The 14,744-nt window shown below is 30.8% G+C and overlaps 1 protein-coding gene across 1 annotated transcript in view; it reads left to right on the top strand.

Moving 5' to 3' along the window:
* The window catches only part of LOC129234003 (interference hedgehog-like), a 36,620-nt gene extending 31,700 nt beyond the window's left edge, over positions 1-4,920 (top strand). Inside the window, exons 11-12 of the mRNA XM_054867913.1 lie at positions 1,673-1,732; positions 2,713-4,920. Coding sequence (XP_054723888.1) covers positions 1,673-1,732; positions 2,713-2,756 — 104 coding nt within the window. The 3' untranslated portion in view covers positions 2,757-4,920. The remainder of the gene's footprint in view (positions 1-1,672; positions 1,733-2,712) is intronic.
* Positions 4,921-14,744: the final 9,824 nt, after the last annotated feature.

Below are 14,744 nucleotides of genomic sequence, written 5' to 3'. Positions count from 1 at the left end.
TCAATGCTAAAAATAAGCTTGCTAGCCAATACGTACGAAAAAAAAACAAATTTATTTCTTGGATTCTGCTTTTGCTATACGTACTAAACATTCCGACACAAAGGAAAAATATATAGCTGTTATCAGTTTCTCAATGAATTAATTTCTTTCTTCATATTAACTAGAAAGTCGTATTGTCGGGTGAAAACTGCTTCTACATTTGAACGAAGCCATTGCCAGTTTGGTGATAGTTTGAGAGTTGAAATTGTAACACTAACTCTCTCCAGTGGATAAACCCTAAACACCAGTAGGTAGCGTTTGTTGTGTGTTGACCATTGTTTCGTTTCTTCATTTCTCTAAAATGACACAGGCTTACCAGTAAAACAGTTAAGTGACAGGATCCAGTTCATCCTTGTCGCAATAAAGCCTTTCCATGCATGTTAAACATTATCAAAACAGTTTATCAAATTATCATGACGTGGTACGAGTTTCATTGTTGAAACATGCAGGTTACTCAATCATCGGCTATTATTTATATGAGGGTGTAATTTGTTGCAATGACAGTTATAAAACTGTTGCAACAATTTCATGGGAAAATTATGTTTTCCTAAATAGGTCTTATTTCAAATTGTAGGTAGTATTTTTATTCATACCGCTTCATACTGTTTTGAAAGGTTGCTTTCTGTACATAGTTAAACAGTATGCTGCAGACACCTTATAACGTGTTAATCTGTCAAAATACAAAAATTCTCAAGTAATCAATAGTTTCTTCTATGCAGATGAAAGTAATCGAATGCTGATCATTTTTCATCGTTATCATTTGACTCCTAGATCATTAACATTTTGTCTTTTACTCATAAACAAAAATGGGAATCCCTGAAGTGAAAGCAAATTACTAAGGGTTCCGTGGCCTAAAAAGTTCGGGAACCGCTGCCTTACACCATAATTGGCCCTAAAACTTCATCAAACTTCAAAAGTAAGGCATTATTTTAAAGATTTTTTCACAACTATCATTGAAAAATAAACAAAAAATTCAGGTTTTCCTGTTATAAAAAAAATATTAAAAAATTAAAAAAAAAAAAAAAAAAACAAGTTTTTTAATTCTACCTGTTAAGCGCAAATGTTTTTCACAGTCAGCTTGTATTTTAAACCTAAAAACTATTTTTATGAGTTAAGCTTGTTCTAAAAATTATGAAATAAAGTAAGGACAGTAAACCTTGATTACAGGACACTCCAAGGGATCATTGAAAACATGTTGACTTAAGTGGACGTCAACTTAAATTATCCATAATTTTAATTCCTAAAAAGTTTCTGTATCACTTACTTACTAGTGCCATAGCACTAACGTTATGAAAATCAATTCCAGCGAATAAATTTTCTATTCTTTTCATTTTCTTTCTTTTTCTTTTCTTTTCTTTTTTTTTTTTTTTTTTTGGAAAGGTACACTATAAAATCACTTATATTTCAATACCTCATGACGAATAAATCCATAATTTTTGAATATGTTTATGCTAATTTGCTCTAAATGCTGCAAGGTTGTATGCTCAAATTTAAAGACAATTTTGAACAAATATGTGGTGCAAAAAAAAAAAAAAAAAAGGTTTTAAAAGTGCAAAGTTATTCAGTCAATTATCATTTTCTGATTACACTCAAATGTTCATTGTATTAAATATTTTTTTTTAAATCACATTAGGTGCTGGTGTGAATGAGAGTAACTTTAATGGTGAAGAAAAATCTGCTGTGATACTTTCTGGTAAATTATTTTGAAAATATTTCATATATCTTGAAGTTCTTGTAAATATGTGTGTGGTGTGTACCTTATTCTATTTTGTATGTAATTTTTGCTTTTGTAACTTAGATGGATCAAACATTTGATTCTTATTGGTGTCTATAAATGTTTGATATTATGTATATATGGACATTATGTATACCATAAAAACAGGCTACTTTGGCTCTCATTTTGATTTTTTTTTTTTTTTCATCATTTCTCAATAATTTTGTAACTATTAATATTTCCAAGATGTGGAAAACTGTTTTACGCATCTAAAGTTCTCTTAAATTTAATTTTAATACTAATCACTTTGTTTCAAAGTATTATTACTCTTTTTGTTTTTTATTTGGGCGAATGTTACCCTTACATTTGGGTTACTTTGGTCCAAAGTGGTTTTCCCTATTTAAAATCATTGTAGAACTAACCAGCGACAAAGAAAGACTTGTATTCATAGAAAAAACTATTTTTTTGAATTGAAAATATATTTTACAAGAAGTTTGAGTCACATATATTTGTTTTTTAAAAAAAAGTATGTGCATAGCTAGTTATTATCGCAGAAATTACCGACGGAACAGAAAGGATGAAAACTGATGAAAAGGAGAACTTTTCATCAGTTTTTGTGAATGAATAATTTTATTAAGAAAGCACCATTCGTAAAACAAAGGATCCTAAATTTTCGGATACTTCCAAATCATTTTGATGTGTTCTATTTTTTTGCTCTCTATATTAGCTCCTTCTTTTCTCGTATAATTAGCTACACCAGGAAACTTGAGCTCATTACATTCTACAATACTAAAATTATGTAAACTTTCCAACAAATTTAGCTTACATAAGTTAACTAGTCGTTAACAGATAAGTATGGTATTTATTAAATTTCTATTTTTTGAACATTAGTTCAAAACTAAATGTTATGTAGTGTTACTTATATCTTGTTTTCTAATGTGTTGAAAAAATTTTTTTAGGTAATTTTGGATCCAGTACAAGCCTGCCAGAGAATACTGAATGAAGCTGTGATTATATTTTTATTGTTACCACGAACTTTTTAACTATATACATATTTTATACTGACATTCATTTATTATTTTCATGTGCCTACTGGTATTTTATTGAATTTTCGATACTAATGTGGTCTAAAAGAAATGAATGAAAATGCTAATACATATAATAGAATTAGAAACTCATTGTTGTGTATGTAAATAACAAAAAACACATTTTTGTACATATCCCATATAAAAAATGTATTCATAAATCATATTCATCCATAGAGGTAAACTTGTAAAATGTATTTACTTTTTAATCTTAATGGATCTTCTCAAACGTTACGCATCTCAAATCAAACGTTGAAAATGAAAATTTAATACAAGTGTTTAATTTTTTATTTAATAGAACATTAAATATCACAATCAACTAAATTATTTTGTGCTTTTAAAATCGACAAGCAAAGATTTTAACCACTTTCACTTTTTTTGCCTAAAAAATGCTCAATGTTGTTTCACAAATTTTTCTCACAAAAATACATTTCAATTCTTTGTTTCTTTGTACATAACTTATTCATTCATATAAATAATTTTATCAGAAATATTTTTAGAAATGTATTGTTAAATATTTTCGAGATATATTTTGGCTTTGCCTATCTTAAAAGGTATTGCAATAATTTTCCTCGATTACACATAAGTACTGACGGAAATTTGAAATATTTTGTGCTGATACATGTACATATGATTTGTAAGAAGACTTTTTAATAATGTGTTGAAATTTATGTTCAACTTGCTAAATTTATTGGCTAAAAGTAATTATTTTGTTGTTACTGCAATCTGGTAATTTTTTTTTATACAGAGTAATTCTATTCTTTATAGATTTTATCTGAACATTTAAAACCCATAAAAAAAAACATTTTCAAATCTATTTTTGAAATTAAAATTTAGAATCAAAAGTAATGTAGGTATGTAAAATAAATTTGTATATATTTTGCTGATACAGTATTTTGTCTATACATTTGTATATTTTGTTTTTTTCAAGCATTCAAGCTCCTCAAATAACCAAAATTTGGTGGAATGGAATTTCCCTTCATAAATAAATTGTAACTTGTCCCCAGTTGAACTGCTGCCTTTTCACATAGCTTTCTCTCTAAACAAGCAGATTTTTCAAACCAAATAAATAAATGAAAATAGTAATAACATTTTAATTATTACTTAAACACACACACACACACATATATATATATATATATATATATATATATATATATATATATGTCCTCTTAACCCAATCTTTATTCCAGTTGATGTAATTTCTTGCTTTTTGGCTTTTTGGTAAATGTTTTTAAAATAACTATGGAAGACTTAGCTTTTAGTGGCTAAAGTTTTTGATACTTTTATAGACAACTTACTGTTACTGTCTTGCTCAGTGCTTCACAAAAGTTATAAGATGAAATTTGTGTGTCATCTCCCTTCATTATCAATTTAGAAAGAATAAGGACAGTTATTTCATTGTGCTTGATATGACTTATTTATGACTAAGAATCTTTGGAATTCCCCAGGCCTAGTGCAGACAGTATTTTACTTTCTGGGCAGAGGGGATTGGTCCATAATAGTCCTTTCACGTGCATAAATTATGATACTTGGATTAGCAATAGATTTTAAAACCAAGACCACCCTCCATCCCACCCCTCGTTTTGCACTTGCATCCAAAAATGCTAAAACATGTATTTGTAACTTAAATTTTATTCTAGTACCTTCTTTCAATAGTAGCAAGGCATCATGTTCACAAAAACTTTTGCTAACTAGATACCGTATGTGATCTTCAATTCATGGACTTTATACACGACAATTTTTCTTACTGGAATAAATATGACGAATGAAAAATTCAAACCTTTTTAAATGACTTCACCAATATTTGGTAATTTTATACAATAATTTAACAAAAATTGCAAGTTATTTGCATTGTTATGGAGTTCTTTTGAATTTTCCAAATCAGCCCTGAACTTTTTTCTTGCAGTTAAATATTTGCTTGATATACATTTATACTGGTAGTTGTTCCTTACCGTGTCATATTAGTTATGCTGTTGCATTTTCAATGTGATTTTTATACTTTTGTAGTACCAGAATATTTTCAATGCAAATTTGTTGTTTTTACATTCAAGTGTGCTTATTTTTGTAAATAAATGCTGGTGTTTGAATTTGTACTTGATTTTCTCTATCTTCATGCTGTTAGATGTCTCGTTCAAAATACAAAAGCAGGAGACATTTCTGTACCGGTAAAACTATATAAATAAGTCTAATATTGGCAATTTTTAGTCTTTCACTGTACACAAGCTGTAAACTATACAAAAAACAAATTAATGTTAGGATTTATTTCTTTTCAAACTTATTCAAAAATCTTAAAAGAAAAATAGTCTGCAAAGTAGTTGTCAAACAAAGAAAATAGTATCTAAAATAGTATCCCATTATTTTTTATACAGGGTGTTCCATTTTAACCTGCAAGACCTTTATTTTCACAACCTTTAGTCCTAGATGTATACTTCCAATTGCAAAAATGTTCAAAATCAGATGCAAAGTTAAGATATTGAAAGTTTGAAGTGACAATAAAAAAGTCAAAAAATACAAAATTTAACTTTTTACACAGACCCCAGGTCCCCTAACTTATATTTAGGGAAATAATCTCCATTAAAAAATAATTCCAGCACTAAAAGTTTGAAATTTGTAAGACCAATATTCACCGAGATATGAAACTCAGCGATTTGTGACTTACACCACTTTTTACTCGCTGTCAATAACGCCTTTTGGGGGAAAATGTAGTGGTTAACAAGTGTTTGAAATTATATGTGTGCATAGAGTGGTTTTTCAAATTGCTCGAGGTTTTGTAGTGTGCTTTTGCGTATCACGGCATAACATTTGCATTTATTTTTGAATAGCAATGAAAAATATAAATACCTTGCTTTTCTTACTTTGACGCCCTGTCATTCTTTTGAAAGGGCAATAAGTTTCAATCTCATCTTCTGTATGGCCTTGTATGTAAAACTTTGAACTGGAATATCTCCTTGCGTTTTGGTCGCACAAGTGTCAATTTTTTTGTTTCAGAAATTGTTTTCAATGGAGATTATTTCTCTAACTATAAATTAGGGGACCTAGGGCCTGTATAAAAAGTTAAATTTTGTATTTTTTGACTCATTTTTATTTTTGCTTCAAACTTTCAATATCTTAACTCCGCATCTGATTTTGAACATTTTTCAAATTGGAAGTATGCATCTAGGACTAACGGTTGTGAAAATAAAGGGCTTTCTGGTTACAACGGAACACCCCATATAATGTTAATAAAATTATGCCACATATACTTGACGAATAGACACATCTCAGCTGCATGATTTATGAGTGGGATTTACACACAAATGGTGTTCCGGCATGGTTTCATGCCAATCTGATTTCAATGAGAAGAATGAAAGTTAGGCATGTATTAGAGATACTTATAAAATAATGAAAACATTACGGCCCATAATTACTTTTTTGAAATTTTTCAAAACATAACAGTTTGAAAAAAAAAACACATTTTTATTCTTTTAAGTACTAATTATCCTCTTTTCTGTCATAAATGAAGTAATTTTTCATCCCTACTACTCTGTACACCCATAAAATAAGTAAAGTTTATGCCAATTTTCACTACATGATGTCAGGGGCGGCATTTCACCATTTCATTTGGGGGGTCGAGTTTCTTAAATGTGTATAGCCCCAAAGCGAAACCAAACACACATTGAATAACAAGAAGTTGTCATAAAATCGGTTTAGTATAAATAAAATTAGTGTTTAGAAACAATTAAAATTTTGGTTCATTGACTAAAAAGTTATCATACAAAACTTCTCGCTACTAAAGGTTTTATACCTTTTGGAAAAGTTATAATGCATGAATTTTGGAATTCGGAAGAGCAGGGAATCGTGCTACTAATCTATCAGTGCCCAATGTCGTGCTCTTTTGCCAGTTCGGCTAAATGGAAAAGGTAATTTTTTTTTCCCTTTGTGCCTCCAAAATATTTCTCTAACCTCCTGAGACATAAAAAAAAATCTTTCTCTACTAGCTGAACTGATTGTAATAGTTGAAAAACAATTGAAGTAACGCAAAGTTATGTATTAAAACACTTTTTATATCTTGCTCTTCAAAATCACTTTAAAAGCTACTTCAAAAACTGTGAGGGACTTAAAATTTTCATCATTGAATAATCTAGTCATATCGGCGCTCTCAGCTTCAATGAGCTATCATCTGTCTCTAGCTCTGTTATTCCCTATTCCAGACATATAAGTCCATAACAAGGACGAAACTGCAGTCTCTGGATGTGAAAACCACTCTGTCGGTATATTGCTTGTATTTTTCCTTGCCTTATGCTAAAAATTTTACTCACAGTTGAAACATTTTATTTTTCGTTTTCAAAATCCAATCCAAATAACCATAATCCATGATGGATTGAAGATATAAGATTTTTATATAGAGTAAAGCATTTTTCAAAAGTCTTTTCCCGGTACAAACAAATTGGATAAAAATTCAAACGAAGTCATGCATGCTAAAGGGCATGAGCTTTTTCATCACTGAAAGAATTGTTTTGCAACAGTTCTTCCAGTCGTCAAATCACTGCTTTGAAGTTATAGAGAAATGTTTTTATCGTTTTAACTCTTGAAGATTATCTTGTGTCACTCCACCATTGCATAATTATAGAGCCCCATAAAAGGTACTTGGTTGATATGTCTTTTTTTATTCAATAATCACATGCATTTTTAAGAAGCTTCTAAGAAAGCATTATAATGTATTGAGCTGCTGTAACGTGTTTCTAGCAGAAGAAAGCAATGAACACCCATTAAATAAATATGGAACTTAAAAAATGAGCGTAAAGTGAATGTAAAATAGCAAGGAATTTTCTTGTGAAAACCATGTTGCTACACCACTTTTCACGAGCCTCTCATATTGGACATACCATCATTACACTGGGCTCACAAGTGTGAAATATTTAGCCTATATGAGGCAATGTATTCTTTAGTTTAAATTAACCATGGTTCTCTATCTGTTTTCTATGTTCTGAAAAAGCCGAAAATACTCCATGAATTTCTAAGTCATCTTCCAAATAACGAAAAACGCTTTTTCTAGTCTGAGAATGTGTCAAGTTTCTTCAAATAGTTGCTGAGAACCAGCGTGATTTCCTTTAATGAACATTGATTCCCGACTTACATAAATTGAATTCACCCATTTTCTATCATTCTGCTCTAAAAATTTGGGGGTGCGACAGCCCCCTCTTGACCCCCCTATTTGCCGCCCCTGCATGATGTAATGGATAACCCAATAGTCTGTTAAGAAAACATCTGCTGTCTACCATATGGCACTATGGAAAGGAACATGACGCAGCTCAAAAAAAATTGCACTGGAGAAAATCAAGGTTTTAGGCATTACTAGTTTTAAGCCATTGTGTCTCCAATATTACAATACACACAAAATAATTATAATTTGATGTTTACTGGTTAGTTTTTGTTGTTCAAATTAGTAATGCATACTTAGAGTTCGAAAGTATTTGTTCTAATTTATAAAAATGTAATGATGTATCCCTATTGGTTAAATCGTTCATACGCCACCACGCACCAGTTACGTAAGCTAACTTTCAGCGAGTTTTGTGGCAAGAAAGGGCATTTAATTTAGATTTTATGTTAGTACCTGTTACACTTTTTGCGATATGTCAACTGCAGTTACACAATTTTCTGTTGCAAAGCATTGCTAACACATGATTGTTATTTTTATTTTGTAAATTAAATAATTTTTATTTACAAAATAAAATTTTTAAAAAATGTTGTAAATTAAAAATTATTTTAAATTTAACTTTTAAATTAAAAAAAAAAATTCTAAACACTTATTAAATTTACAATTACCTGCACATATGAAGCACTCAAAAGCTCTTATTTACATTTTCACATTAAAGTTTTTTTACATTTACAGTAAAATTAAAATAATGAAAAAAAAAGACTCAACAGTGTATGTTTATTAAATAATACAAGGCCAATATTAGCACCCATGTAATTGTAATGGTTATTAATACGGCATGTGGTTGAAAAAATTTAACAAGTCATCACCAAAACATTTCGTAGCAAAAAAGTTAAAATGTATTTACAAATGTGAAGCAAGTAAGATATTGCACAAGTAAGTGTTAATAACACACTGTAGTATTTTATATGGTACATAAGGCTTTTAAATCACAAAAAAAAAGCTTATATTAAATTTACTATCACTTTTGCAGATAAAACAATCGTTAGCTTTTATTTACATTCACACACTTCCTTATTTTTTCAGTTACAAAAAAAATGAAAATAATAATAATGATAAAGCTGTATACTCGATGCTTGTTAAATAACATCGTCCGAATATTGTAGCTGCAGTGAACATCAAGCAAAGAAAAACGGCAGGGTTGCAAAAAAAAAAAGGCCGTTTTACTTATTCTTTTGGCAATAAATAAGGCCGAGCTACTCCATTTGGTGGCTTTTCGCGTAATTTAGCAGACAGAGTGAGTTCAAAATAGAAAAGTTCAGCCGATGATACTTGAAGCTGAAGTATTTTTTACATTTTAGTCATTTTTGGACCAAAATAGTAGCAGTTCTTACAAAATAGTCGTTTTTGGCTTAATTTAGGCTGAAATAGTTGTCATAGTCTGCAACTCTTCAAAACTGTTGTAATAGTCACTTTTTTAGTCTTCAGTGGCAGCCCTGCAATATGCAATCCCTTTTGTATTTTATTCCTCCATAAAAAGACATTTTTAGCTTAAACATGCAGCTTTATCCTACATTGCCTATAACGCATCAATTTTTACAACTCAAATATGAAGGTAATCCCTACATCTTCACAGGTTCAATTTTTCAAATACAACATGATTTCAATGAATTTTGTCATATGAATATATTAAATGATGATACTTAAAATATTTTATGAGGGAATACCCTATAAGTCCCCTTTCTTATTAAGAATGTTTATACTTTTGAACTCTTCACCTTTATAGCCCCACAGAAGAAAGTTACTTACCCTCCAAATAAAAATAATAGCTATGAAACTAAAAAACTGAAAAAAATTGGGGAGCGTCCTTTCCAAGTAGTGAGACGTAGTGAGGGAAAATGGTGGATATATTTGAATCCAGGTGGCTATTTTACATAAGAATCAGCAAGAATGATGTCAGAAACATTTTGAGACAGATGTTCTTGCCACACAGTTGTTAGTTAATAAATTAATGAACCTCATAGGGAAACACTTATTTTTTTAAATAGAATAGAATGAACCTAATTAGAAATCTTATTTATGAATGCTCAGTAATTGCAGTGATTTTTAAAGTTTTTTTTTTTTTTAAGTCCATTTTATTTTAAGACTGCCAACCACTGAAATTGAATAATAATTTTAAATACAATTAACATATGAGGCCGTGACATTTAAATAGCTGTACATGCCAAAACTAAGCATTTCAAGATTACTAGTGCAAATGTTAGGAGAACCTCTTCTCAATTGTGGGACAAAAGCTAGTACTAGTAGCTATGGTACTGTTTGACCACGGATTGTATGGAATTGGCAAACATCCAGTTAAGGCGACTCCATCTACTAAATGAGGGGAAAAATAAAAAATTTATGCACGTATTCCACTCATTTGAATGAGACTCTGCTTAATTTAGAGGTCAACATACATCTGCAAAATCTGACATCCTTGAAAAGTAATAGATGCTTCCATTTCCGCGTGTAAACCGGATGTTTGCCTTTCCATGCAATCTGTGGTTAGACAGTAGGTGCTGCTTGACAGCAAGATTTAGAAAAACATTTCAATGAAAGCCTACCTAGGATCAGAACATTAAACGTGTTTTGCTCAAAACTTTAAAAAGTCCACTTGCATCTCTTTGCTGCCCCTACAGTGCCTCGTATGAAAAATTAATGTGCTACATGAATTTACAACTAACCTCAATTTAGTTGTTTTTTACAATTACAGGGTTCGTACACTCCGAGAAAACTGGAATTGTCAGAGAAAATGACGTACAGTATACTCCTGATTATCCGTGCTAATCACCGGGCGGCGTGGCACGGATAATCGAAAAACACGGATAATCCGAAAAATCATTTAAGGAATATGCAGGGTAACTATTTAAGGGGAAATTAAAAAAAGCAATGTATATACTCACACAAACCAGGAACTTTTCTTCGAAATTTATTGCTTGAAAAAAAATCGGTGATACGTTTTTTTTCTTTGTTTGTTTTAATTGTTGCATATGTCCGCACGAATTTTTCTTCCTGCAATTATTTCTCTGTAATTGTAACTTCTTTCACTCATGTAATCCAATAAATGTTCCACAGATAGTAGAGCAGTAGAATGTGAAATTGTATTTTCTTCATGTTCTCCATCTTCGTTTTCGGTATCATCACTTGTGTTTGATTCAGTAACAAGTTCAATGATATTTTCTTCAGTTAGACATTGAAATGCTGATTCACATTCGTCGCTTTTAAACCACTCTTCGACATTTTCAGCGTCAACTGATTCGAAACCTTCGATTTCTTTAACTTCCTCAATGATGTTATTGATATTATCGATAACATCATCGAAGCTTTAGAAAAGTGTGATTCCGAAATGATGCACGGATAATCCGCAAACCGGATAATCCGCACACGGATAATCGGGAGTATACTGTAGTTAAAAATGTCAGGGAAATTTACAATTTTGCTCCAATTTTTTTTTTTCAAATTTTTTCATATGTAATTTTTTAGCATGAGATTTAATCTTAGTTATTATCGATGCTTCCTGAAAAAATTGTAAAAATTTTGAGGCAAAATGACGTTGGCAATAAAAAAGTGGCGACCGAAAAAAACTTTCGCAGTCGCCATTTCGGCCCTCAAGAGTTCCCAAGACAAAACTTCCTTGGGTGAAAAAGAATTATGTACAAACTCAACAGGGGAGAAGACAATTTACTGCTTCTGAAGTACAAGCCTGAGGATGGGAGGGTCGATGGAGTAAATCGTTTTTTGATCGGAAAGTCTTTTCAGCTACGCGCAAAACGTAGTCGCCATTTTTGGTCATTCACGAGATGGAAGTAGACACGATGCGAAAATATTTAATTTTCCAAAAACAAAACAGAATTGGATGTTTTCTTCAACGGCAAACTAATGAAAATAACTCAAAATGTGCCGCAAATTGTTTTTTTTTCTTTTATTAATTATTTAAAATAATTTTTTTGAGAAATGAAAACTTAGTATTTAAAATTTAAACTTATCCTCATTACCTTGGACGCAAATGTGTTAAAAACTTTTCAACTAAGTTGTAGTTTCATAAAGCTTTATTATTTTAAAATTGTTTTCATGCTACAAATTCAAAAAACTATTTCTTAATTTTCGGCGTGGCCGCCATATTCGGTCATTCCCAAGATGGAAGTACGCAAGACTTTTTAAGTGCCTAAGTTTCCGAAACGGCAAAGGATGTTTATTGCAATGCAAACGATTGAAAACAATGCAAAAAGCTTCTTTTTTTCTGATAAATCGTAATTATTTTCTGGAAAAATGCAAAATTTTATCTTCAGAACATTTTTAATACTAATTGATTTAGATGCTTATGTGTTAAAAACTGATTATTTTGTCTTAATTGTAGTTTTTTTAAGGAATATTAATTATTTATAACTACATTTATGTTACACCATTCAAAAATCTACTTATTATCTTAAATTCTTCACTTAGTCGCCATATTTGGTCGTTTGCAAGATGGAAGTAGACATAAATTTCCAAAAACAGAATTGGATATTTATCTAACATAAAATGTGCAACAAATAATGAATGTTTAAAAATTAATTATTTTCCTAAAAAGGAAAATTTTAATTTTAATGCAAGCATTCTTTAGGTAATATGTGAAAGAAAAAAAAAGATGATTATTGGCATTAGTCTATGATCGGCAGATGTTGATTTCTCTTATTACGCATTATTTCATATGGTATGCCGATCAAGGCAGATACAGGATTTCATTTTAGAAGGGGGGGTGGGTATGGCCAGGGGTAAGAGTGAACTCAAGTAATATTTTTTGAAGACACTCTGAAATTTTCAAAAACTATAAAAAAGTCCACCTCCCCCTCCCCATAAAAAATTCAAAATTTCATACAAAAATTATTGAAATAACCATTTTTAAAGTTTTTTTTTTTTAAATAATTTTTCAAGTTTTAGAATGTGTTGTCAGCCCTAAATTTTCGGAAACGTCAACTATAGATTATGTAGTCTCACGTAAGGCAATTTTCTAAAAGTTAGGATACATTGAATTAAAATAATAATAATTAAAGTAAATCACTTCGTTTGACCTCTGGGATTCACCGTGTAAAAGCCGTGAAGGGATAGTATGATATCTCCTGTTCTAACGGTGAAACGTGAATCTGTGCTGAAAAAAGTTTTAATCCTGTTCAAATTTATATACGACTTTGAATAAAATTAGCATCTCAGATACGAGTTGAAAAAACGTATAGGGCTTGTTGATATTTGTATAGTGGAACCCGAAAGTTATAGATCTGGGCCTGAAGTGGAGGATTGTTTAGCATGAAAGTTGTTATTAAACATTAACTAACTGATGTAACTAAAAAGTTATTTCACATTAATTATAATAAAATAAACATTAAGATAATAGCTACTTACGATGGTCTCTGTTCTTTTTTATATTTTATGTACTGACATCTCCATAAAGAAGGTTCATTTCATTCATATATCTGATTATTACACATCTATCTTGTATGCAGAAATATACAGTCAATTTGCGATAACTAGAAGTCCAATAACTCGAAAATATTACTGTAACTTGAAGTTTTTACCAAGTCCCAATCCCTTTGTCTTTAACTCCATGCTAATTATTCTCAATATCTCGAAGTTAACTTTCTTTAACTCGAAGTTTTCCAAAGATGACTCAAAATTTATTTCGGAAGAATGGGGAAGTAAAAAAAAGAAAGAAAGAAGTGACTATGAGAGAAAAATTCATTCACCTTCACTTGCAATTCCTGCACATTAGACCTCTAAAGAAAGGATAGCATCTGTTGCACCAATGTGTGATAAAGGAGTTACACCTGCGGAAATGAGTATAGCATTTTTTTTTTTTTTTGGACTGTACTGTTTACACTTAAGACTACAAATCTGCTTTTGAGCTGTCAAGTTGTCAACTCAACTCATTGTACCTTTACTCAAAGGCTGACCCATGTTAAGATGCATTCTTCTTTATTCTTTACTTTGATCATTTGCTGATGAATTCCTGAGAGAGAGAGAAAGATTTGTCTTTACTATTAAAGATGTCTAAGCAAAAGCTAAGAGCCTTAAAAGTAAAGTAAATCTTCACAGGTGCCCCCCCCCCCCCTCTAAGAGCAAGGGCTCACCCCCTAAACATTGCAACCCCCCAAAAGCAAGAGTCCACCCCCCCAAAAAATGAGAATATACCCATCAAAACCCCTCCCCCTAAAAATTTCAATGGTGCAGTCTGTGCCATGATGTACTCCCCCTGTACCCCTGTCTTATTTATGACATTGAAAGAAATCCAACAATCAAAAATAAAGATTCTTCAAAAGCAGTACGAATCCATGAACCCAAATTTGAAACGAATGAAGTGAAGATGTGCACTTTGCCTGAAGTAGAATCAGCTCTATTCAAGTGGTTCAAGCAGTATCAAAATCAAGATCAGGCTATTCCTATAAATAGGTCTTTGCAACGTTAGAAAGCAACCAGACACAACTTCGTCTTCAGAACTCTTCATGGAGAAACTACATATTGTGCGGAAAAACTTTTAAGTCTTTAATATTAAAATGTCAAAAACCGAAACTAGCAGTAAGTCGAACTTCCGATAAGTCAAATTTTTTCGCCGGTCTGTTTAGATTTGAGTTATTACGAATTGACTGTACTATTAAAACTTCCCTTAAAAATGCGGCGAAAATCTAATTAAAAATTAAATATTTTATGAATGTAATTTAGACATTTATCCATACTCACTGACTGATTCTTTTCC

Source organism: Uloborus diversus, chromosome 1 (assembly GCF_026930045.1).
Source record: "Uloborus diversus isolate 005 chromosome 1, Udiv.v.3.1, whole genome shotgun sequence".
Taxonomy (NCBI): Eukaryota; Metazoa; Arthropoda; class Arachnida; order Araneae; family Uloboridae; genus Uloborus; species Uloborus diversus.
Note: the sequence above shows the minus strand (reverse complement) of the source record. Positions and strands in the feature narration are given on the sequence as shown.